The sequence below is a fragment of the Fringilla coelebs genome, assembly GCF_963513975.1.
Source record: "Fringilla coelebs genome assembly, contig: SCAFFOLD_185, whole genome shotgun sequence".
In the NCBI taxonomy this organism is placed as follows: Eukaryota; Metazoa; Chordata; class Aves; order Passeriformes; family Fringillidae; genus Fringilla; species Fringilla coelebs.
In genome coordinates, this window is record NW_028167427.1 from 172187 (window position 1) to 197940 (window position 25754).

Here is a 25754-nt window from a genome sequence, read left to right on the forward strand (position 1 = left end):
CCCGCGCGCGCTGAGCTGTCAATCACCGGCCGGCCAATCAGCGGGGACGGCTGTCAATCATCGCCGGAGACAGCTGTCAATCATCGCTACAGCTGTCAGTCACCGCCAGACACGGCTGTCAATCATCGCTACAAACAGCTGTCAGTCACCGCCAGAGACGGCTGTCAATCATTGCCAGAGACGGCTGTCAATCATTGCCAGAGACGGCTGTCAATCATCGCTACAAACAGCTGTCAGTCATGGCTACAAACAGCTGTCAGTCATCGCTACAAACAGCTGTCAGTCATCGCCGGAGACAGCTGTCAATCACCGCCAGAGATGGCTGTCAATCATCGCTACAAACAGCTGTCAGTCACCGCCAGAGACAGCTGTCAATCATCGCTACAAACAGCTGTCAGTCACCGCCAGAGACAGCTGTCAATCATCGCTACAAACAGCTGTCAATCATCGCTACAAACAGCTGTCAGTCACTGCCAGAGACGGCTGTCAATCATCGCTACAAACAGCTGTCAATCATCGCTACAAACAGCTGTCAGTCACCGCCAGAGACAGCTGTCAATCATCGCTACAAACAGCTGTCAGTCACCGCCACAGACAGCTGCCAATCATCGCCAGTGACGGCTGTCAATCATCACCAGAGACAGCTGTCAATCATCGTTGGAGACAGCTTTCAGTCATCACCAGAGACATCTGTCAATCATCATCGGAGACAGATGTCAATCATAACCGGATACAGATGTCAATCATCACTGTCAGCAGCTGTCATTCACAGACAGAGACAGAAATCAATCACTGCTGACAGCTGTCAATCACTGCCAGCAGCTGTCAATCACTGCCAGAGACAGCTGCCAATCATCGCCCAAGGACACCGCTCATCCTTGGCAGCTGTCAATCATCACAGAGCACTGCCAGCCATCATCGCCGCCAGCTGTCAATCATCACCGTCCGCTGTCAATCATCAGCAGCAGCTGCCAATCATCACGGACCTCCCCGATCATCAGGACTGCCAGCTGTCAATCCACAGCACTGACACCTGTCAATCATCAGCACCAGGAGCCGTCAGCACCCCTCCCCTCCCCCCGGCACGTTGCACGTGCCGGCAGGTGATTGACAGCCGTCAATCATCCCCCTCCCGCCTGAGCGCCCTGCGCTGCCCAGGCCCCGCGGGTGATTGATTGACAGCTGTCACTCAGGGGAGACCGCGCCCCCTCCCCCTCCCATGTAACTTAATGCAAACACGAAGATATTTATGAGACCCCCGAGGTGGCTGCGCCGGGAGGGACCCCCGGGAGGGACCCCAAAATAACGGGGGACCCCAAAATACCCCGGGACCCCCGAGAGGGACCCCAAAATCACCCGGGACCCCAAAATAACCGGGACCCCCGAGAGGGACCCCAAAATAACCCCGGGACCCCCAAACAGGGACCCCAAAATAACCCCGGGACCCCCGAGAGGGACCCCAAAATAACGGGGGACCCCAAAATAACCCGGGACCCCCGAGAGGGACCCCAAAATAACAGGGGACCCCAAAATATCCGGGACCCCCGAGAGGGACCCCAAAATAACCCCGGGACCCCCGAGAGGGACCCCAAAATAACCGGGACCCCCAAAATAACCAGGACCCCAAAAATAACCCGGGACCCCCGAGCGGGACCCCAAAATACCCCGGGACCCCCGAGCGGGACCCCCGAGAGGGACCCCAAAATAACCGGGACCCCCAAAATACCCCGGGACCCCCGAGAGGGACCCCAGAATAACCGGGACCCCCAAAATAACCGGGACCCCGAGAGGGACCCCAAAATACCCCGGGACCCCCGAGCGGGACCCCAGAATACCCCGGGACCCCCAAAATAACCGGGACCCCCGAGAGGGACCCCAAAATACCCCGGGACCCCCGAGCGGGACCCCCAGAATACCCCGGGACCCCCAAAATAACCGGGACCCCCGAGAGGGACCCCAAAATACCCCGGGACCCCCAAAATAACCGGGACCCCAAAATACCCGGGACCCCCGAGCGGGACCTCAAAATCACCCGGGACCCCCAAAATAACCCGGGACCCCCGAGAGGGACCCCAAAATAACCCCGGGACCCCTGAGCGGGACCCCCAAACCGGGACCCCCAAACCGGGACCCCAAACCCGGAACCCCCCAAATCTTCCCAAATTTCCCCCAAATCTCCCCCAAATTTCCCCCCCCGCCCCCCCGGGCTCAGCCAATCCCCGCCCGGACCGGGCGGCGCCGGGGCGGAGCCTCCGTGGGCCACGCCCCCGCCCTCCACACGCGTTTCTCCATAAACCACGCCCCTTTCCCAGCATCTCTGGCCACGCCCCCGCCCTCAGGCCCCGCCTCTTTTTCTCACCTGTGGGGGCGGGGCCAGCGCGGGTCCGGCGGCCGCGGGTGAGCGGGGCCGGGCGGGTTTGGGGCATTTTGGGGCATTTTGGGGCAATTTGGGGATTTTGGGGGGTTTGGGGGATTTGGGGGGGGTTGGGGGTCACCCCGGGGGTCTCTGGGGGGGTTTGGGGGCGGGGGGGGCACAGGTTTGGGGTGGGGGAGGGGCAAAGTCCGGCCGGGGCAAAGTCTGCCCTTGGAGGGGGGAGGGGCACTGCAGCCCCTGGGGACCCCCGGGACCCCCCGAGAGACCCCAAAAAACACCGGGACCCCCCGAGGGACCCCAAAAAACACCGGGACCCCCCGAGGGACCCCAAAAAACACCGAGACCCCCCCGAGAGACCCCAAAAAACACCGGGAGCCCCCGAGAGACCCCAAAACACCCCGGGGCCCCCCCAGAGACCCCAAAAAACACCCCGGGACCCCCCCAGAGACCCCAAAAAACACCGAGACCGCCCGAGGGACCCCAAAACACCCCCGGGACCCCCTGAGAGACCCCAAAAAACACCGGGACCCCCCCCAGAGACCCCAAAAAACACCGAGACCCCTCGAGAGACCCCAAAAAACACCGGGACCCCCCGAGAGACCCCAAAACACCCCCGGGACCCCCCGAGAGAGCCCAAAAAACACCGGGACCCCCCGGGAGACCCCAAAACACCCCCGGGACCCCCCGAGAGAGCCCAAAAAACACCAGGACCCCCCGAGGGACCCCGAAAAACACCGGGACCCCCCGAGAGACCCCAAAAAACACCAGGACCCCCTCGAGAGACCCCAAAACACCCCCGGGACCCCCCCAGAGACCCCAAACCTCTCTGGGACCCCCTGAGAACCCCCCCGAGCCCCCCATGACCCTCCCCAAATCCCCCAGACCCTCCCAAGACCCTCGAGCCCTTCCCCCACCCCTCAGGACCCCCCGGTTGCCATGGAGACGCTGCGACGCTGCTTCCCCCGACGGGTAACGCCCCGCCCCCTCCCCTCCCCCTCATTTCGGGGGTCCTGACCCCTCCCCCCTCATTTCGGGGGTCCTGACCCCTCCCCCCCCATTCCTGGGGTCCTGACCCCGCCCCCTTGGCCCCGCCCAGCCCCCCGGGGGCGGGGCCGTCTCCTATTCGCGGCACAGGGGGGAGGAGGAGGAGGAGGAGGAGGGGGCGGAGCCAATCGTGCGGCTGCCACGCCCCAGGACACGCCCCCGGCACAGACCACGCCCCTGGCTCCACCCCTTGGCCACGCTGGCGCTGGGCTCGGCCGCCGCGTTCCTATTGGGTACGGGACTGTGACCACGCCCACTGTGACGCGGCCCCTCTGTGACCCCGCCCCGTCTGTGACCCCGCCCTCTCTGACCCCGCCCTATCTGACCCCGCCCCACAGGGCTGTTGGTGGCCGGCATTGGCCACACCCCCTGCAGGGGCGGGGTCACAGGGGCGGGGCCGCTGCCGGGAGGCTCCGCCCCAGATGGAGTTTGGGGCGGGGCCAGCGCAGAGGCTCCTCCCCCCCGGCCCCGCCTGCGGGAGCTGCTGAGGCGACACCTGAGGGAGGAGAGGGTGGAGAGGTGGGCCAGGTGAGTGACCACTGACCTCTGACCTCTGAGTGACCACTGAGTGACCACTGAGTGACCACAGTGACCACTGACCAGTGAGTGACCACTGACCACTGACCTGTACTGACACCTGAGGGTGGAGCGGGTGGAGAGGTGGGCCAGGTGAGTGACCACTGACCTCTGACCCCTGAGTGACCACTGAGTGACCACTGAGTGACCCCTGAGTGACCACTGAGTGACCACTGAGTGACCACTGAGTGACCACTGACCACTGAGTGACCACTGAGTGACCTGAGTGACCACTGAGTGACCACTGACCACTGAGTGACCACTGAGTGACCTGAGTGACCACTGACCATCAGTGAACACCTGAGGGAGGAGCGGGTGGAGAGGTGGGCCAGGTGAGTGACCACTGACCTCTGACCTCTGAGTGACCACTGAGTGACCACTGAGTGACCACTGAGTGACCACTGACCAGTGAGTGACCAGTTAGTGACCAGTGAGTGACCACTGACCACTGAGTGACCACTGAGTGACCACTGAGTGACCACTGACCAGTGAGTGACCAGAGTGACCACTGAGTGACCACTGAGTGACCAGAGTGACCACTGAGTGACCACTGAGTGACCACTGAGTGACCACTGAGTGACCACTGAGTGACCACTGAGTGACCAGAGTGACCAGAGTGACCACTGACCACTGACCATCAGTGACCACTGAGTGACCAGAGTGACCACTGAGTGACCACTGAGTGACCACTGAGTGACCCCTGAGTGACCACTGAGTGACCACTGACCGTTACTGACCACCGCTGACCATCAGTGACCAGCACTGCCCCCCTGTGACCCCTGTGACCCCTGACCCCGCGGTGACCCCGCGGTGACCCCTGCCCCTCCCCCGCAGGGAGGTCAGCGCGGGGCCGCACGGGGCGGGGTCGGGGCGTGGCCGGGCTCTCGCCCAATCAGTGCTCAGCGCCCTGGCGGGGGCGGGGCTGAGCCGGGCCTGGAGCCGCCCCCAGCCCCTCCCCCTCCCAGTCCGGTAAGAGCGGGGGAGGGGTCAGGAGGGGTCATGGGGGGTCAGGGGTCACCGGGGTCATGGTGAGGTCATGGTGGGTTGGGGGGGGTCATGGGGGGTCATGGGGGGTCAGGGGTCACTGGGGTCATGGGGGGGTCACTGGGGGTTACCGGGGTGGGGGAGGGGTCAATTGGGAGGGGTCAAAAGAGCTGACCCCTGACCCCTGACCTTTGCCCCCCAGGGGGGAGGTGACCCTGCTGGGGGGGTTGGGCTGACCCTTGACCCCTGACCTTTGCCCCCCAGGGGGGCAGTGACCCTGCTGGGGGGTTGGGCTGACCCCTGACCCCTGACCTTTGCCCCCCAGGGGGGAGGTGACCCTGCTGGGGGGTTGGGCTGACCCCTGACCCCTGACCTTTGCCCCCCCCAGGGGGGAGGTGACCCTGCTGGGGAGGTCGGGCTGACCCCTGACCCCTGACCTTTGCCCCCCAGGGGGGAGGTGACCCTGCGCTGGGTGGGGCCCAAGGGGGAGGAGCTTGAGCGGCTCCCGCTGGACCCCGAGGCCTTCTGCGCCTGGAGCGCCCCCGGCACGGCCACGGTGAGCCCGACCCTGACCCCTGACCTCTGACCTCTGACCTCTGACCTCTGACCCATGACCCCTGAGCCACCTGATCCCCCTGACCTGACCCCTGACCCCTGACCCCTGACCCACCTGATCCCCCTGACCTGACCCCTGACCCCTGACCCCTGACCCACCTGATCCCCCTGACCCCCCTGACCCCCCTTACGGACCCCCCTGACCTCTGACCTCTGACCCCTGACTTCTGACCCCTGATCCCCCTGACCCCCCCTGACCCCTGATCTCTGACCCCTGACCCACCTGATCCCCCTGACCCCTCTGACCCCTGACCCCTGACCTCTGACCCCTGACCCACCTGATCCCCCTGACCTCTGACCTCTGACCCACCTGATCCCCTCTGACCCCTGACCTCTGACCTCTGACCCCTGACCCACCTGATTCCCCTGACCCCCCTGACCTCTGACCCCTCTGACCCCTCTGACCCCTCACCCTTGATCCCTGACCTCTGAGCCCCCTGACCCTGCTGACCCCTGACCTTTGACCCCTCAGGGGGGGTTGGTCTACAGTCACTTCGGGCGCCCCCAGGACCTGACCCCTGACCCCGCTGACCCCTGACCCGACTGACCCCTGACCTTTGACCCCTCGGGGGGGCTGGTCTATGGTCACTTTGGGCGCCCCCAGGACCTGACCCGTGACCCCCATGACCCCTGACCCCTGACCCGTGACCTCTGACCCCGCTGACCCCTGACCCCTGACCCCGCTGACCCCTGACCTCGCTGACCCCTGACCCCCCTGACCCTGCTGACCCCTGACCCCCCTGACCCCTGACCCCTCAGGGGGGGCTGGTCTACGGTCACTTCGGGCGCCCCCAGGACGTGACCCCTGACCCCCCTGACCCCTGACCCCTGACCCCTGACCCCTGACCCCGCTGACCTTTGACCCCTCAGGGGGGGTTGGTCTACGGTCACTTTGGGCACCCCCAGGACCTGACCCCTGACCCTGCTGACCCCTGACCCTGCTGACCCCTGACCCCTGACCCCGCTGACCCCTGACCCTGCTGACCCCTGACCCCACTGACCCCTGACCCTGCTGACCCCTGACCCTGCTGACCCCTGACCCCTGACCTCTGACCTTTGACCCCTCAGGGGGGGCTGGTCTATGGTCACTTCGGGCGCCCCCAGGACGTGGCCGCGCTCCGGGCCCGGGGGGTGACGCTGCGGGGACACCTGGTGCTGCTGCGGCTGGGGCGGGGCAGCCCCGCCCGGCAGGTGAGGCCACGCCCACAGACAGGTGGGACACCTGGTGCTGCTGCGGCTGGGGCGGGGCAGCCCCGCCCAGCAGGTGAGGCCACGCCCACAGGTGGGGGGGACACCTGGTGCTGCTGCGGCTGGGGCGGGGCAGCCCCGCCCAACAGGTGAGGCCACGCCCACAGGTGGGACAGACACACCCCGGGGTGCTGCTGCGGCTGGGGTGGGGCAGCCCCGCCCAACAGGTGAGGCCACGCCCACAGGTGGGACAGACACACCCCGGGGTGCTGCTGCGGCTGGGGCGGGGCAGCCCCGCCCAGCAGGTGAGGCCACGCCCACAGACAGGGGGGACACACCCCGGGGTGGGGGAGGGGCAGCCCCGCCCAGCAGGTGAGGCCCCGCCCACAGACAGGTGGGACACACCCCAGGGTGGGGGAGGGGATGGGGCAGCTCCGCCCGACAGGTGAGACCCCAAAAATTGGGGGAGGGGAGGGAGGAGGAGGAGGAGGAGGAGGGGACCCCCCCCCAAAAGGGAGACCCCAAAATCGGGGCTGGGGGCGGGGATGGGGGTGGTTTGCTGCCCCTCCCCCACTCCCGTGCCCCTCCCCCAGGTGTCGGCCATGTTTGGGGCGGGGGCTGCGGGGGTCCTGCTGTACCGGGACCCCCGGGACGCGGCCGGGCCGGGGGGGGGCCCCGGGCTGGGGGGGGGCACGACCCCCACCCTGCAGGTGAGCGGGGGAGGGGCGGGGCGGGGGAGGGGCTGGGGGGGATCTCGGGAGAGTTGGGGGTCGGGGAGGGGTCTCTGAGGGTCTGGGGGGGGCTCGGGGGGTCTGGGGGTGACCGGGGGGCCGGGGGGGAATTTTGGGGGTTATTTTGGGGGGGGTTGGGGGAATTTGGGGGGGTCTCAGGGGGGTCGGGGGCTGGGGGGTATTTTGGGGTATTTGGGGGGTCCCTGGGGTATTTTGGGGGGGGTCTCGGTCCCTGACGCCCCCCGCAGGTGCAGGAGGGGGCGGGGTCTGGGGGGGGTCTCTGGGGGTATTTTGGGGGGGGTCTCGGTCCCTGACGCCCCCCGCAGGTGCAGGAGGGGGCGGGGGACCCCTTCAGCCGGGGCTTCCCCTCCTTCCGGGGCCGCGCCCCCCCCGGGCCCCCCCCGGGGGTCCCCCCAATCCCCGCGCACCCCCTGAGCGCCGCCACGGCCGCCCGGCTGATCAGGTACCAGACCCCTCCCCAAATTACTGACAGACCCCCCTGAAACCCCCAAATTAACCCTTAAATCAACCCGAGACCCCTCCCCAAATTACCGACAGAACCCCCAAAACCCCCAAATTAACCATAAACTTAACCTGAGACCCCTCCCCAAATTAACCCCCTGAGCGCCGCCACGGCCGCCCGGCTGATCAGGTACCAGACCCCTCCCCAAATTACCCATTAACCCAGCCCGAGACCCCTCCCCAAATTACAGAGAGAACCCCCAAAATCCCCCCAAATTAACCTCTAAATCAACCCGAGACCCCTCCCCAAATTAACCCTTTACCCCCTGAGCGCCGCCACGGCCGCCCGGCTGATCAGGTACCAGACCCCTCCCCAAATTACAGAGAGACCCCCCTGAAACCCCCAAATTAACCATAAACCCAACCCGAGACCCCTCCCCAAATTACTGACAGACCCCCCTGAAACCCCCAAATTAACCATGAACCCAACCCGAGACCCCTCCCCAAATTACCGACAGAACCCCCCAAAACCCCCAAATTAACCATAAACTTAACCTGAGACCCCTCCCCAAATTAACCCCCTGAGTGCCGCCACGGCCGCCCGGCTGATGAGGTACGAGACCCCTCCCCAAATTACAGAGAGACCCCCCGAAAACCCCCCAAATTAACCATAAACCCAACCCGAGACCCCTCCCCAAATTAACCCTTAAATCAGTCCGAGACCCCTCCCCAAATTAACCCCCTGAGGGCCCCCACGGCTGCCCGGCTGATGAGGTACCAGACCCCTCCCCAAATTACAGAGAGACCCCCCGAAAACCCCAAATTAACCCTTAAATCAACCCGAGACCCCTCCCCAAATTACAGAGAGACCCCCCTGAAACCCCCAAATTAACCATAAACCCAACCCGAGACCCCTCCCCAAATTAACCCTTAAATCAGCCCGAGACCCCTCCCCAAATTCACCCCCTGAGTGCCGCCACGGCCGCCTGGCTGATCAGGTACCAGACCCCTCCCCAAATTACAGAGAGAACCCCCGAAACCCCCCCCAAATTAACCCTTAAATCAACCCGAGACCCCTCCCCAAATTAGCCATTAACCCAACCCGAGACCCCTCCCCAAATGACAGCCAGACCCCCCTGAAACCCCCAACTTACCCATGAACCCCTAAATCAACGCGAGACCCCTCCCCAAATTAACCATGAACCCAACCCGAGACCCCTCCCCAAATTACCGCCAGACCCCTCCTCAAATTCATTACCCTGGACCCCTCCCCAGATTAGCACGGGACCCCCCCCCAATTTAATCAGTGGGACCCCTCCCCAAAACACACCTGGGGGCCCCAAAAATACACCTGGGACCCCTCCCCAAATCAGCGGGACCCCTCCCCAAATTGAAATGGAGACCCCCAAATAATCTGGGGACCCCTCCCCAAATTAAAATGGAGACCCCCAAATAATCCTGGGACCCCTCCCCAAATTAAAATGGAGACCCGTAAATAATCCTGGGACCCCTCCCCAAATTAAAATGGAGACCCCCAAATAATCCTGGGACCCCTCCCCAAAATCATTAACTCGGGGACCCCTCCCCAAATTAAAATGGAGACCCCCAAATAATCCTGGGACCCCTCCCCACATTAACCCGGGTCCCCTGCCGGGGTCCGGCCCCTCCCCCGCAGGTCCCTGGAGCCCCCCCTCGCCCCCCCGCGCTGGGGGGTCCCGGGGGGGTCGCTGTGGGTCCGGCCCCGCCCCGGGGGGCGGCGGCTGCAGCTGCGGGTGGGGGCGGGGACGCGCCCCGGGACCCTCACCAGCGTCTTCGGGGCCCTGCGGGGGCGCCTCGAGCCCGGTGAGGGCGGGGCCAGGCGCCAGGGGGCGGGGCCAAGCGCCAGGGGGCGGGGCCGGCGGGGGGTGGGGTCAGGGGGTGGGCGGGATCGAAGGGAGGGGCCAGAGTGGGTGGGGCGATGGGAATAATGGAGGCGGGTTGGGCGTGGCTGATTGGGTGTGGTCAAGCTGGGAGGGGCAATGATGGGCGTGGTCGGGTGGGTGTGGTCATGGTGAGGGGAGGGGCATGAGGAGGGCGGGGCAATGGGAATAAGGGAGGCAGGTTGGGCGTGGCTGATTGGGTGTGGTCGGGGGGTGTGGTCAAGCTGGGAGGGACAATGAAGGGGCGTGGTCGGGGTGGGGCCCGAGGAGGGCGGGGCAATGGGAATAATGGAGGCGGGTTGGGCGTGGCTGATTGGGTGTGGTCGGGGGGTGTGGTTGGGCTGGGAGGGGCAATGATGGGCGTGGTCGGGGTGGGTGTGAGCAGAGGATGGGTGTGGTCATGGTGAGGGGAGGGGCTTGAGGAGGGCGGGGCAATGGGAATAATGGAGGCGGGTTGGGTGTGGCTGTTTGGGTGTGGTCAAGCTGGAAGGGACAATGAAGGGGCGTGGTCGGGGTGGGGCCCGAGGAGGGCGGGGCAAGGGGAATAACGGGGATGGGCAGGGCGGGGCTGAAGTGGGTGTGGTGCGGGTGTGGTCAGAGTGGGTGGGGCAGGAAATGAGCAGGGCCAATGGGGTAAGGAGATGTTTCGACGGGGCGTGGCCTCACTGACGCCGGCCCCGCCCAGACTGTTACATCATCGTGGGGGCCCAACGCGATTCGCTGGGGCCGGGGGCGGCGGCCTCGGGCGTGGGCACCGCCCTCCTGCTGGAGCTGGCGCGGTTCTTCGCCGCCATTGGCCGAGAGGGTGAGGGCGGGGCTGGAGCTGGGCGGGGCCTGGCTGGGTGGGGTCCCCAATTGGGGGAGGGGCTGAAATTGGGGAATTTGGGGTTCTGGGGGTTCCCCAAACTGGGGGGGGGAGGGGCAATCAGAGGGGGGGGTCCCAAACTGGGGGGGGGAGGGGCAATCAGAGCGGGGGTCTTCAGAGAGAGGGGGAGGGGCAATCAGAGCGGGGGTCCCAAACTGGGGCGGGGCCATGCGGGAGGGGCGGGGCCTGCCTTGCCCAGGTGTGCCCCACCTGTGGGAGCCCCCCTCACCCGGGGGTCTCTCCGCCCCTCCCCCCAGGGTTCCAGCTCCGCCGGACCCTCCTCTTCGTCAGCTGGGACGGGGCCGAGTTCGGACATTTGGGGGCCACCGAGTGGCTGGAGGTGACCACGCCCCCCGCGTGACCCCGCCCTGACCCCGCCGTGACCCCGCGGTGACCCCGCCCCCCGCCCCTCCCCCCAGGGCTACCCCGACCTCCTGCACACCAAAGTCGCCGCCTACATCAGCCTGGACCGCGCCGTGCTGGGTGCGCCCCTCCCCCTCCCCGCTCTCTGGGGAGGGGTCCCCGCCCCTCCCCCACCGCCCCTCCCCCCCTCTGACCCCCCCTCTCCCCTCCCCCACCCCAGGGGCCGATCGCTTCGTGGTCAGGACCAGCCCCACCCTGGTGCCGCTGATCGAGAGCGCCCTGGAGCAGGTGGGGGAGGGGCGGGGCGGGGCGGGGGGGAGGGGCAGGGGGCGGGGCAGCCCCTCCCTCCCTCCCCCATCGCCCCCTCCCCAAATTCAGGTGGAGAGCCCGAACGAGGGCGGGAAGAGCCTCCTGGAGCAGCTGCGGCGGCCGGGGCAGGGCTGGGAGAGCGACGTGTGAGTGGCGGCACCTGGGGACACCTGGCGACACCTGGGGACACCTGGGGACACCTGGGGACACCCGGGTGTGTCCCCCTGTCCCACCCACGTCCCTCTGTCCCCGCAGGATCCGCCCCCTGGACCCCGAGAGCGGCGCCTTTCCCTTCACAGCGGCCGCGGGGGTCCCGGCGCTGGAGCTCGGCTTCGATGAGGTGCGACCCCCAAAGTGTCCCCAGGTGTCCCCAGGTGTCCCCGAGTGTCCCCAGGGTGTCCCCAAGTGTCCCCAAGTGTCCCCAAGTGTCCCCAGGGTGTCCCCCAGGTGTCCCCAGGGTGTCCCTCAGGTGTCCCCAGGGTGTCCCTCAGGTGTCCCCAGGTGTCCCCAAGTGTCCCCTGAGTGTCCCCGGGTGTCCCCAGGGTGTCCCCAGGTGTCCCCAAGTGTCGCCCAGGTGTCCCCAGGTGTCCCCAAGTGCTCCCACACCCCCCTTGTGTCTCCCTGTCCCTGTCCCCAGCTGTCCCCATGTCCGGACTGTGTCCCTGTGTCCCCTCCATGACCAAGTCTCCTCTGTCCCTCTGTCCCTCTGTCCCTACGTCCTCCCTGTGACCGTGTCCCTCTGTCCCTGTGTCCCTCTGTCCCTGTGTGACAGTGTCCGTGTCACTGTGTGACAGTGTCCCTCTGTCCCTCTGTCCCTCTGTCCCCGCAGGCCGTGGGTGGCAGTGGGTCCCGCGCGGCCCTGGGGACACCGGAGGACACGCTGTCGCGGCTCGTGTCCCCTCTGTGACATTGTCCCCGTGTCCCCGCAGGCCGTGGGTGGCAGTGGCACTGGTGGGTCCCGCGCGGCCCTGGGGACACCGGAGGACACGCTGTCGTGTCTCTGTGTGACATTGTGACATTGTCCCTCTGTCCCTCTGTCCCCACAGGCCGTGGGTGGCAGTGGGTCCCGTGCGGCCCTGGGGACACCGGAGGACATGCTGTCCTGTCCCTGTGTCCCTGTGTGACATTGTCCCTGTGTCCCCATGTCCCCACAGGCCGTGGGTGGCAGTGGGTCCCGCGCAGCCCTGGGGACACCCGAGGACACGCTGTCGTGTCTCTGTGTGACAGTGTCCCTCTGTCCCTCTGTCCCCATGTCCCCTCAGGCCGTGGGTGGCAGTGGGTCCCGCGCGGCCCTGGGGACACCGGAGGACACGCTGTCGCGGCTCGGGGCGCGGCTCCGGGGCCGCCTCCCGGCCGTCACCCGCGCGGTGGCCGCGGTGGCCGCGCAGCTCCTGCTCCGCCTGGGCCACGACCCGCGGCTGCCGCTGGAGCCCGCGGCCATCGGCGACGCGCTGGTGCGGCAGCTGGCCCCGCTGCAGGTGGGTCGGGACCAGTACGGACCAGTATAAACCAGTATGGACCAGTATGGACCAGTACAGACCAGTATGAACCGGTACTGACCAGTATAGACCAGTATAGACCAGTGCGAACCGGTACTGACCAGTACAGACCAGTATAAACGCACTGGTGCGGCAGCTGGCCCCGCTGCAGGTGGGTCTGGACCAGTATAAACCAGTATGGACCAGTATGGACCAGTATAGACCAGTACTGACCAGTATAGACCAGTATAGACCAGTGCGAACCGGTACTGACCGGTGTGAACCAGTATAGAGCAGTACAAACACGCTGGTGCGGCAGCTGGCCCCGCTGCAGGTGGGTCGGGACCAGTATAAACCAGTATGGACCAGTATGGACCAGTACAGACCAGTACTGACCGGTGTGAACCGGTGTGAACCAGTATAGACCAGTATAGAGCAGTACAAACGCGCTGGTGCGGCAGCTGGCCCCGCTGCAGGTGGGTCGGGACCAGTATAAACCAGTATGGACCAGTATGGACCAGTATAGACCAGTATAGACCAGTGTGAACCGGTATAGACCAGTATAAACGCACTGGTGCGGCAGCTGGCCCCGCTGCAGGTGGGTCTGGACCAGTACGGACCAGTACGGACCAGTATGGACCAGTATAGACCAGTACTGACCCGTGTGAACCGGTGTGAACCAGTATAGACCAGTATAGACCAGTATAAACGTGCTGGTGCGGCAGCTGGCCCCGCTGCAGGTGGGTCTGGACCAGTATGGACCAGTATGGACCAGTATAGACCAGTACAGACCAGTATAGACCAGTGTAGACCAGTACAGACCAGTATGAACCGGTACCGACCAGTGCAGACCAGTACAGACTAGTGCACACCTGTATGAACCAGTATGGCACTGGGGGGGCACTGGGGGGCATTTTTGGTCAGACCAGTTCACTCCAGTCCCCCCCAGTATAACCAGTTCCCCCAGTATAACCAGTCCCCCCAGTGCTCCCAGTATAACCAGTTCCCCCAGTCCCCCCCAGTCCCCCCCAGTCCTCCCAGTCCCCCCAGTCCCCCCAGTCCCCCCCAGTCCCCCCAGTGCTCCCAGTTTAACCAGTCCCCCCCAGTTCCCCCAGTCCCCCCAGTCCCCCCAGTGCTCCCAGTTTACCCAGTCCCCCCAGTCCCCCCAGTCCCCCCCAGTCCCCCCAGTCCCCCCAGTCCCCCCAGTGCTCCCAGTGCTCCCAGTTCCCCCCAGTTCCCCCAGTTTAACCAGTTCCCCCCAGTTCCCCCCAGTCCCCCCAGTCCCCCCCAGTCCCCCCCAGTCCCCCCAGTCCCCCCAGTGCTCTCAGTTTACCCAGTTCCCCCCAGTCCCCCCAGTTCCCCCCAGTTTACCCAGTCCCCCCCCAGTCCCTCCCAGTTCCCCCCAGTTTACCCAGTCCCCCCCAGTCCCCCCAGTCCCCCCAGTCCCCCCAGTGCTCCCAGTCCCCCCAGTTCCCCCAGTCCCCCCCAGTCCCCTCCAGTCCCTCCCAGTCCCTCCCAGTGCTCCCAGTTTACCCAGTTCCCCAGGCGCGGGGCCTGTCCCTGCAGTGCCTCTCCTCGGCCAGAGGGGGCGTGGTGCGCGCGGCCGCCGCGCTCCGTCGCGACATGTCGGGATCGGACGGCGCCAACGAGCGCCTGAACCGCGGCTTCAACGCGCGCCTGATGGCCGTGAGTGTCACCTGGGGTCACCTGGGGGTCACCTGGGGTCACTGGGGTCACCTGGGGGGTCACCGGGGTCACCGGGGTCGCGCTCCGTCGCGACATGTCGGGATCCGACGGCGGCAACGAGCGCCTGAACCGCGGCTTCAACGCGCACCTGATGGCCGTGAGTGTCACCTGGGGTCACCTGGGGTCACCGGGGTCACCTGGGGTCACCTGGGGTCACCGGGGGGGTCACCGGGGTCACCTCTGTGTCACCTGTGCCACCCCTGCCTGATGGCCGTGAGTGACACCTGTGGTCACCTGGGGTCACCTGGGGTCACCTGGGTCACCGGGGGGGTCACCTGGGGTCACCTGGGTCACCTGGGGGTCACCTGTGCCACCCCTGCCTGATGGCCGTGAGTGACACCTGGGGGTCACCTGGGGTCACCGCGGGTCACCTGGGGGGTCACCGGGGGGTCACCGGGGTCACCTGGGTCACCTGGGTCACCTGGGGGGTCACCGGGGTCACGTCTCTGTCACCTGTGCCACCCCTGCCTGATGGCCGTGAGTGACACCTGGGGGTCACCTGGGGTCACCGCGGGTCACCTGGGGTCACCTGGGCCACCTGGGGGTCACCTGGATCACCTCTGTGTCACCTGTGCCACCCCTGCCTCACCTGCCGCCCGTGTGTCACCTGTCCCCTCCCTGTCCCCTCCTGGTCCCTGTGTCCCCTCTTGTCCCCCTGTCCCTGTCCCTCTGTCCCATCCTGTCCCCCTGTCCCTGTCCCTCTGTCCCTGTCCCTGTCCCTCTGTCCCTGTCCCCCTGTCCCCCTGTCCCTCTGTCCCCTTTGTCCCCTGTTCCTCTGTCCCTCTGTCCCTGACCGTGTCCCTCTGTCCGTCTGTCCCCGCAGGCCGAGGCGTCGCTGCTGTCCCCCTTCGTGTCCCCTCTGGTGTCCCCGTTCCGCCACGTCCTGCTGGGCCGGGGGGGACACACGCTGGCGGCGCTGGTGGCCGAGCTGGGGACAGCGCAGGGGACACCTGGGGACAGCGAGGGGACACCTGGGGACAGCGTGGGGACACCTGGGGACAGCACAGGGACACCTGGGGATGGCACAGGGACACCTGGGGACGGCACAGGGACACCTGGGGATGGCACAGGGACACCTGGGGATGGCACAGGGACACGTGGGGACAGCGTGGGGACACCTGGGGACAGCACAGGGACACCTGGGGATGGCACAGGGACACCTGGGGACGGCACAGGGACACCTGGGGACGGCACAGGGACACCTGGGGATGGCACAGGGACACGTGGGAACAGCGTGGGGACACCTGGGGATGGCACAGGGACACCTGGGGACAGCGAGGGGACACCTGGGGACAGCGAGGGGACACCTGGGGATGGCACAGGGACACCTGGGGACAGCGTGGGGACACCTGGGGACAGCGTGGGGACACCTGGGGACAGGGAGGGGACACCTGGGGACAGTGTCCAGCTGCGGCTGGCGCTGCTGGCCTGGACCCTGCGTGGCACGGCCGGGGCGCTGGCTGGGGACAGCGGGGACAGTGGGGACATCGGGGACATCGGGGGTGGCCTCGGGGACAGCGGGGACTGCGGGGACATGGGGGGGGCTGGGGACGGCTGGGGGGGCCCTGGGGACATCGGGGGGGGCCTTGGGGACACTGGGGGGGGCCTTGGGGACATTGGGGGGGGCCTTGGGGACATTGGGGGGGGCCTTGGGGACACCGGGGGGGGCCCTGGGGACATCGGGGGGGGCCCTGGGGACATCGGGGGGGGGCCTTGGGGACATCGGGGGGGGCCCTGGGGACATCGGGGGGGGGCCCTGGGGACATCGGGGGGGGCCTTGGGGACATCGGGGGTGGCCTTGGGGACACTCAGGGCTGGGGTGGCCCTTGGTGACACCTGGGGACAGAGGGGACAGCGGGATGGGGGAGGGGACAGTGGGATGGGGGAGGGGACAGCGGGATGGGGGAGGGGCACTTGAATGGGGGAGGGGACAGCGGGATGGGGGAGGGGCCAGCGGGATGGGGGAGGGGCCAGCGGGATGGGGGAGGGGACAGCGGGATGGGGGAGGGGACAGCGGGGCAGGGGGAGGGGACAGCGGGATGGGGGAGGGGACAGCGGGGCAGGGGCAGCTCCGGGGTGGCCCCGGGGACACCTTGGGGACGCCTCAGGGCACGGCTCCGCCCCCTCATTTGCATCAGCCGCGTTTATTGGCTGTGACCGGAATTGGGACAATAAAAGCAGCCGGGGCCACGCCCATCGGAGACCACGCCCACACGTCCATGCCCGTGTTGGCCACACCCTCTTGTGTTTGGCCACTCCCATTTGTGGCCACGCCCCTGAGATCTGCCCCACCCATCGCATCATTGGTGGGTGGGGCCTTATTGTCCTGGCAGCCATATTGGATTGGCAGCCATATCGGATTGGCAGCCATATTGGATTGGCAGCCATATTGGATCGGCAGCCATATTGGATTGGCAGCCATATTGGAATGGCAGCCATATTGGAATGGCAGCCATATTGGAATGGCAGCCATGTTGGAATGGCAGCCATATTGGAATGGCAGCCATGTTGGAAAGGCAGCCATATTGGAATGGCAGCCATATTGGATTGGCAGCCATGTTGGAATGGCAGCCATATTGGAATGGCAGCCATGTTGGATTGGCAGCCATGTTGGAATGGCAGCCATATTGAATTGGCAGCCATATTGGATTGGCAGCCATATTGGATTGGCAGCCATGTTGGAATGGCAGCCATGTTGGAAAGGCTGCCATTTTGGAATGGCAGCCATATTGGAATGGCGGCCATATTGGAATGGCAGCCATATTGGATTGGCAGCCATATTGGAATGGCAGCCATATTGGAATGGCAGCCATATTGGAATGGCAGCCATATTGGATTGGCAGCCATATTGGAATGGCAGCCATATTGGAATGGCAGCCATGTTGGAATGGCAGCCATATTGGATCGGCAGCCATATTGGATTGGCAGCCATATTGGATCGGCAGCCATATTGGATTGGCAGCCATATTGGATTGGCAGCCATATTGTTCTGGCAGCCATATTGGAATGGCAGCCATATTGGAATGGCAGCCATGTTGGAATGGCAGCCATATTGGAATGGCAGCCATGTTGGATTGGCAGCCATATTGTTCTGGCAGCCATATTGGATTGGCATCCTCATTGTCCTGGCAGCCATGTTGTCCCGGCAGCCATCTTGATGGGCAGCCATATTGTCCTGGTGGCCATATTGGATTGGCAGCCATATTGCCATGGCAGCCATGTTGGAATGGTGGCCATATTGATGGGCAGCCATATTGTTCTGGCAGCCATATTGTCCCGGCAGCCATCTTGCTCCCCCATCCATCTCGGTCCCTTTGCGCCGCTCCCTGGCGGCCATCTTGCCGTGGGCGTGGCCGGGGGCGGTGTCAGCACTGGGGGTCCCCTTTGGGGGGGTTCTGCAGGCTCTGCTGCCCCGCCAGCGTCACCCCCACGTGCAGCAGGTCCCTGGGGAGGGACACGGGGGTCACCCCATGGCCCTCCATGGCCCCCCAGCCCCCCCTCCCCACACCGACCCCCGTGCCCCACCCACCCCCCGTGCCCCGCCCCCCATGCCCCGCCCCCCGCCCCCCGTGCCCCCCGTACTCGCCGCGCAGCCGCAGCTCCAGCCCGCCGACCCCGAGGGGCTCCAGGTGCCCCCCGGCGGGGGGGGTGGGCTCGGGGGGGCCGCGGGGCTCCAGGCAGGAGGGGGAGGGGCTGCGGGGATAGAGGGGGGGGGTCAGAGCCATGAGCCGGGGTCCACCTGCCCCAGTTCAGGTGTGCTGGGACCCCCCCCCACAACAAATCCAGGTGTGCTGGGACCCCCCCCACAATAAATCCAGGTGTGCTGGGACCCCCCCCACAATAAATCCAGGTGTGCTGGGACCCCTCCCACAATAAATCCAGGTGGGCTGGGACCCCTCCCACAATAAATCCAGGTGTGCTGGGACCCCTCCAATGAATCCAGGTGTGCTGGGACCCCCTGCCCACAAATCCAGGTGTGCTGGGACCTCTCCCAATGAATCCAGGTGTGCTGGGATCCCCCCTCCCCTAACTCAGGTGTGTTGGGACCCCCCCATGAATCCAGGTGTGCTGGGACCCCCCCCCCCGAATCCAGGTGTGCCGGGATCCCCCCTCCCCTAACTCAGGTGTGTTGGGACCCCCCCCCCCCCCAATGAATCCAGGTGTGCTGGGACCACCCACCCCCCCTCCCCCAATGAATCCAGGTGTGCCGGGATCCCCCCTCCCCTAACTCAGGTGTGTTGACCCCCCCCCAATGAATCCAGGTGTGCTGGGATCCCCCCTCCCCTAACTCAGGTGTGTTGACCCTCCCCGAATCCAGGTGTGCTGGGATCCCCCCTCCCCTAACTCAGGTGTGTTGACCCCCCTCCCCGCAATGCCCCCAGGTGCTCCCCGTCAGCCCCGCCCCCCAGGTGCGCCGCCCACCTGCGCAGGCTCTGGGGGTGGCGGATGAGGCGGTCCAGGGCGCGCACCAGGTGCGGGAAGGTGGGGCGGGCGGAGCGCTCGCGCTGCCAGCACTGCAGCATCAGGCGGTGCAGCGGCGGCGGGCAGCGCGGCGGCGGCGGCAGGCGGTAATCCTGCTCGATGGCGTTGATCACCTGGGACAGGTGGGGACAGGTACGGACAGGTGAGGGACATTGATAACATTGGTAATCCTGCTCGATGGCGTTGATCACCTGGGACAGGTATGGACAGGTACGGACAGGTGAGGGGACATTGATAACATTGGTAATCCTGCTCAATGGCGTTGATCACCTGGGACAGGTATGGACAGGTACGGACAGGTGAGGGGACATTGATAACATTGGTAATCCTGCTCAATGGCGTTGATCACCTGGGACAGGTATGGACAGGTACGGACAGGTGAGGGACATTGATAACATAGGTAATCCTGCTCAATGGCGTTGATCACCTGGGACAGGTGAGGGGGACAGGTGAGGGGGGCATTGATAACATTGGTAATCCTGCTCGATGGCGTTGATCACCTGGGACAGGTATGGACAGGTGAGGGGGACATCAGTGAGAACATTGGTAATCCTGCTCGATGGCATTGATCACCTGGGACAGGTATGGACAGGTGGGGACAGGTGAGGGACATTGGTAACATTGGTAATCCTGCTCGATGGCGTTGATCACCTGCACAGGTGAGGGGGACAGGTGAGGGGGACATCATTGATAACATCGCTAATCCTGCTCGATGGCATTGATCACCTGGGCAGGTACAGACAGGTGGGGACAGGTGAGGGACAGGTGATAACATTGGTAATCCTGCTCAATGGCGTTGATCACCTGGGACAGGTATGGACAGGTACGGACAGGTGAGGGGACATTGATAACATAGGTAATCCTGCTCGATGGCGTTGATCACCTGGGACAGGTATGGACAGGTACGGACAGGTGAGGGACAGGTGAGGGACATTGCTAATCCTGCTCGATGGCATTGATCACCTGGGCAGGTGAGGACAGGTGGGGACAGGTGAGGGACAGGTGATAACATTGGTAATCCTGCTCGATGGCGTTGATCACCTGGACAGGTACAGACAGGTGAGGGACAGGTGAGGGACAGGTGAGGGACAGGTGAGGGACATTGGTAATCCTGCTCGATGGCGTTGATCACCTGGACAGGTGAGTGCACAGGTGCACAGGTGCACACCAAATCCCGGGGCGATTTGGGGGTTTTTGGGGAATTTGGGGTTTTTGGGGGGTTCTGGGAGATTTGGCGTCACACCTGTCCTGGTTGGACACGCCCCCAAATGGCAGCACCTCCTCAGGAACCCATTTTTGGGGGATTTTGGGGCGATTTGGGGTTTTTGGGGTTTTGCTGGGTTTTGCTGGGTTTTTGGCGTTTTTTGGGGGGTTTTTTTGGGTTTTTGGGGTGACTCACGTCCTGGTTGGACATGTCCCAGTAGGGCCGCTCCCTGAAGCTCAGCACCTCCCACATGACCTCGGGTTTTGGGGGATTTTGGGGCGATTTGGGGTTTTTGGGGTTTTGCTGGGTTTTGCTGTGTTTTTGGCGTTTTTTGGGGGGTTTTTTGGGGTTTTTGGGGTGACTCACGTCCTTGTTGGACATGTCCCAGTAGGGCCGCTCCCCGAAGCTCAGCACCTCCCACATGACCTCGGGTTTTGGGGGATTTTGGGGCGATTTGGGGTTTTTGGGGTTTTGCTGGGTTTTTGGGGCATTTTGGGGTTTTTGGGGTGCCGGATGTGGGGGTGACTCACGTCCTGGTTGGACATGTCCCAGTAGGGCCGCTCCCCGAAGCTCAGCACCTCCTCATGAACCCATTTTTGGGGGATTTTGGGGCGATTTGGGGTTTTTGGGGTTTTGCTGGGTTTTGCTGGGTTTGGGGGTTTTTTGGGGTTTTTTTGGGGTTTTTGGGGTGCCGGATTTGGGGGTGACTCACATCCTGGTTGGACATGTCCCAGTAGGGCCGCTCCCCGAAGCTCAGCACCTCCTCATGAACCCCTTTTTAGGGGTTTTTGGGGGCGATTTGGGGTTTTTTGGGGTTTTGCTGGGTTTTGCTGTGTTTTTGGCGTTTTTTGGGGGGTTTTTTTAGGGTTTTTGGGGTGACTCACGTCCTGGTTGGACATGTCCCAGTAGGGCCGCTCCCCGAAGCTCAGCACCTCCTCATGAACCCATTTTTGGGGGATTTTGGGGCGATTTGGGGGTTTTGGGGTTTTTGGGGTTTTTTGGGGGTTTTTGGCAATTTTTGGGGTTTTTTTGGGGGTTTTTGGGGTGACTCACGTCCTGGTTGGACATGTCCCAGTAGGGCCGCTCCCCGAAGCTCAGCACCTCCCACATGACCTCGGGTTTTGGGGGATTTTGGGGCGATTTGGGGTTTTGCAGGGTTTTTGGGGATTTTGGGGCATTTTTGGGGTTTTTGGGGTGCCGGATGTGGGGTGACTCACGTCCTGGTTGGACATGTCCCAGTAGGGCCGCTCCCCGAAGCTCAGCACCTCCTCATGAACCCCTTTTTGGGGGATTTTGGGGCGATTTGGGGTTTTTGGGGTTTTGCGTGGTTTTGCCGGGTTTTTTGGGATTTTGGGTGTTTTTTTGGGGTTTTTGGGGTGCCGGATGTGGGGCTGACTCACGTCCTGGTTGGACATGTCCCAGTAGGGCCCGCTCCCCGAAGCTCAGCACCTCCTCAGGAACCCATTTTTGGGGCGATTTGGGGTTTTTGGGGTTTTGCAGGGTTTTTCGGGATTTTGGGTGTTTTTTGGGGTTTTTGGGGTGCCGGATGTGGGGCTGACTCACGTCCTGGTTGGACATGTCCCAGTAGGGCCGCTCCCCGAAGCTCAGCACCTCCTCAGGAACCCATTTTTGGGGCGATTTGGGGTTTTTGGGGTTTTGCAGGGTTTTTCGGGATTTTGGGTGTTTTTTGGGGTTTTTGGGGGTGCCGGATGTGGGGCTGACTCACGTCCTGGTTGGACATGTCCCAGTAGGGCCGCTCCCCGAAGCTCAGCACCTCCCACATGACGATCCCGTAGCTCCAGGCGTCGCTGGCCGAGGTGAAGGTCCGGAACGCGATGGCCTCGGGCGCCGTCCAGCGGATCGGGATCTTCCCGCCCTGCCCGGGGTCGGGGCACCCCAAAAACCATCAGGGGTGCCCCAAAAACCCCCGGGACACCCCAAAAACCGTCAGGGGCACCCCAAAAATCGTCGGGGGCACCCCAAAAACCCCGGGAAACCCCAAACACACCCAGGGAACCCCAAAAACCCCCGGGAAACATCAAAAACCGTCAGGGGCGCCCCAAAAACCCCCGGGACACCCCAAACACACCCAGGAAACACCAAAAACCCCCGGGACACCCCAAAAACCCCGGAAAACCAAAAAACCCCTGGGAAACACCAAAACCCCCCAGGAAACCCCCAAAACCTCCGGGACACCCCAAACACACCCAGGAAACCCCAAAAACCCCTGGGAAACACCAAAAACCCCCAGGAAACCCCAAAAACCCCTGGGGAAACACAAAAACCCCCAGGAAATGCCAAAAACCTCCCGGAAACCTCAAAAACCCCAGGAAAACCCCAAAATCCCCCGGAACCCCCCAAAACCCCCGGGAAACCCCAAAACGTCCCAGATCCCCTCTCCTGGGAGCCCCAAATGTGCAGGGGGGAAGGTGACGTGACTGTGAGACCCCAAAAGCGACCTAAACCCACCCAAAACCCCCTCACACCCACCCACACCTCCCTGGATTCACTGGGGACGGGCGAGACCCCAAAAACTGCCAGAATCCCCCAAAACCCGCTGAAATCCCCCAAAACCTGCTGAAATCCCCCCAAAACCTGCCAGAATCCCCCAAAACCCGCTGAAATCCCCCCAAACCTGCCAGAATCCCCCAAAACCCGCTGAAATCCCCCAAAACCGCTAAAATCCCCCAAAACCCGCTGAAATCCCCCAAAACCCGCTGAAATCCCCAAAACCCACCGGAATCCCCCCAAACCGGCTGGAACCCCCCGAGCCGTGGGTCGGGGGGTCCCGGGGGTCCTCACCAGGGAGCTGGTGTAGGTGGGGTCGCTGTCCCTGTCGCCGTCCAGCGCCCGCGACAGCCCAAAGTCGGACACCTGGCGGGCAGGTGAGCGTTCCAGCGGGGGGTCCGCGCCCCCAGAGCCAACAGAAACCCCCCAGACCCAACAGAAACCCCCAAAACTCACAGAAATCCCCCAAAATCCACTGCAATGCCCCCAAACTCACTGAAATCCCCCAAAACCCACCAGAATCCCCCAAAACCTGCTAAAACCCCCCAAAAACCTGCTGCAATCTCCCAAAACTCACAGAAATTCCCCAAAACTCACAGAAATCCCCCAAAACCAGCCCAAAATCCCCAAAACCCACCGGAATCCCCAAAACCAGCCCAAAATCCCCCACTTTCCAGACCAGGTGTGCATCCACCAGGATGCTGAGCACCCCAAGACCCACCCTAACCCCCCCAAAACCCCCCAGAATGCCCCAAACCCCCCAGAATGCTTCAAAACCGCCCAGGATGCCCCAAAACCCACTGAAACCCCCCCCCCAAAACCCCCCAGAGTGCCCCAAACCCCCCGGAATCCCCCCTCACACCTGCCCACCTTGCAGACCAGGTGCGCGTCCACCAGGATGTTCCGCGCCCCCAAACCCACCGAAACCCCCCCAAAACTGCCCAGAATGCCCCAAAACCTGCCCAAATCCTCCCAAAAACACTGAAACCCCCGGAATCCCCCCCCACCTGCCCACCTTGCAGACCAGGTGCGCGTCCACCAGGATGTTGCGCGCCGCCAGGTCGCGGTGCACGAACCCGGCCTCGGCCAGGTAACGCATCCCGGCCGCGATGCCGCGGAGCATGGCCACCAGCTGGAGCGGGGACAGCGTCCCCTCCCGGCCCTGGGGACACCACAGGTGACACAGGTGACACAGGTGACACAGGGCAGGGCCACCAGCTGGAGCGGGGACAGCGTCCCCTCCCGGCCCTGGGGACACCACAGGTGACACAGGTGACACAGAGCAGGGCCACCAGCTGGAGCGGGGACAGCGTCCCCTCCCGGCCCTGGGGACACCACAGGTGACACCACAGGTGACACAGGTGACACAGGTGACACAGGGCAGGGCCACCAGCTGGAGCGGGGACAGCGTCCCCTCCCGGCCCTGGGGACACAGGTGACACAGGTGACACAGGTGACACAGGTGACACAGGGCAGGGCCACCAGCTGGAGCGGGGACAGCGTCCCCTCCCGGCCCTGGGGGACACCACAGGTGACACAGGTGACACAGGTGACACAGGTGACACAGGGCAGGGCCACCAGCTGGAGCGGGGACAGCGTCCCCTCCCGGCCCTGGGGACACCACAGGTGACACAGGTGACACAGGGCATGGCCACCAGCTGGAGCGGGGACAGCGTCCCCTCCCGGCCCTGGGGACACCACAGGTGACACAGGTGACACAGGTGACACAGGTGACACAGGGCATGGCCACCAGCTGGAGCGGGGGACAGCCTTGGGGACACAGAGCATGTCCCCAGTGCCCCCCAATGTCCCCAATCCCTTCAATGTCCCCTCGATGTCCCCAGTGTCCCCAATGTCCCCAATGTCCCCAGTGTCCCCAGTGTCCCCAATCCCCCAATGTCCCCAGTGTCCCCAATGTCCCAAATCCCCCAGTGTCCCCAATGTCCCCTGGGTGTCCCCAATGTCCCCTCAGTGTCCCCAATGTCCCCAATCCCCCAATGTCCCCTCAGTGTCCCCAGTGTCCCCAGTGTCCCCAATGTCCCCAATGTCCCCAATGTCCCCAGTGTCCCCAATCCCCCCAATGTCCCCTCAGTGTCCCCAATGTCCCAAATCCCTTCAATGTCCCCTTGATGTCCCCAATCCCCCAATGTCCCCTGGGTGTCCCCAATGTCCCCAATGTCCCCAATGTCCCCAATGTCCCCTGCGTGTCCCCAATGTCCCCACCCTCAGGAAGGCATCCAGGGCCCCGTGCAGCAGGAACTCGGTGACGATCATGGCGGGGTTCCCCGCGCTGACGACCCCGCGCAGCCGCAGCACGTCGGGGTGCCCAAATCCCCCAATGTCCCCAATGTCCCCAATGTCCCCAATGTCCCCTGGGTGTCCCCACCCTGAGGAATGCATCCAGGGCCCCGTGCAGCAGGAACTCGGTGACGATCATGGCGGGGGCTCCCCGCGCTGACGACCCCGCGCAGCCGCAGCACGTCGGGGTGCCCAAATCCCCCAATGTCCCCAATGTCCCCAATGTCCCCAATGTCCCCTGCGTGTCCCCAATGTCCCCCTCAGTGTCCCCACCCTGAGGAATGCATCGAGTGCTCCATGCAGCAGGAACTCGGTGACGATCATGGCGGGGCTGCCCGCGCTGACGACACCGCGCAGCCGCAGCACGTCGGGGTGCCCAAATCCCCCAATGTCCCCAATGTCCCCAATGTCCCCTGCGTGTCCCCAATGTCCCCTCAGTGTCCCCACCCTCAGGAATGCATCCAACGCCCCGTGCAGCAGGAACTCGGTGACGATCATGGCGGGGCTCCCCGCGCTGACGACGCCGCGCAGCCGCAGCACGTTGGGGTGCAGGAACTGCGCCATCCGCGCCGCCTCGCGCAGGAACTCCCGGCGCTGCCGCTCGCCCC

General features: G+C 64.4%; 2 protein-coding genes across 2 annotated transcripts; one reads left to right on the plus strand and one right to left on the minus strand.

Annotated features, from left to right (window-relative positions):
- Positions 1-3268: 3268 nt before the first annotated feature.
- On the plus strand, positions 3269-17812 carry TFR2 (transferrin receptor 2; the record flags this gene model as incomplete). Its single annotated transcript, XM_084227433.1, has 20 exons — positions 3269-3343; positions 3471-3651; positions 3757-3946; positions 4829-4963; positions 5429-5534; positions 6662-6784; positions 7375-7491; positions 7839-7975; positions 9650-9816; positions 10579-10698; positions 11016-11098; positions 11178-11241; positions 11342-11409; positions 11500-11576; positions 11686-11770; positions 12693-12908; positions 14454-14594; positions 15478-16014; positions 16793-16960; positions 17753-17812. Exons 1-20 carry the CDS (start codon positions 3311-3313, stop codon positions 17810-17812), a joined length of 2808 nt encoding a protein of 935 aa, XP_084083559.1. The 5' UTR covers positions 3269-3310.
- LOC311165957 (ephrin type-B receptor 4-like) lies at positions 16819-25747 on the minus strand. Its single transcript, XM_084227449.1, has 7 exons — positions 25594-25747; positions 23864-24010; positions 23143-23214; positions 22067-22216; positions 19077-19249; positions 18237-18347; positions 16819-18098 (listed from the first exon to the last, which is right to left on the minus strand). Exons 1-7 carry the CDS (start codon positions 25708-25710, stop codon positions 18020-18022), a joined length of 849 nt encoding a protein of 282 aa, XP_084083575.1. The 5' UTR covers positions 25711-25747; the 3' UTR covers positions 16819-18019.
- Between the last annotated feature and the right edge of the window lie 7 nt (positions 25748-25754).

Bases quoted from the DNA above. Each gene is read 5' to 3' on its own strand.
- LOC311165957 (XM_084227449.1), bottom strand. From the start codon at position 25,710: ATGGCGCAGTTCCTGCACCCCAACGTGCTGCGGCTGCGCGGCGTCGTC. The intron at 23,215-23,863 runs GTGGGCAGGTGG...CCTGCCCGCCAG, and splicing joins ACGCGCACCTGGTCTGCAAG to GTGTCCGACTTTGGGCTGTC. The intron at 18,099-18,236 runs GTACGGGGGGCA...GTCCCTCCCCAG, and splicing joins GAGCTGCGGCTGCGCGGCGA to GGACCTGCTGCACGTGGGGG.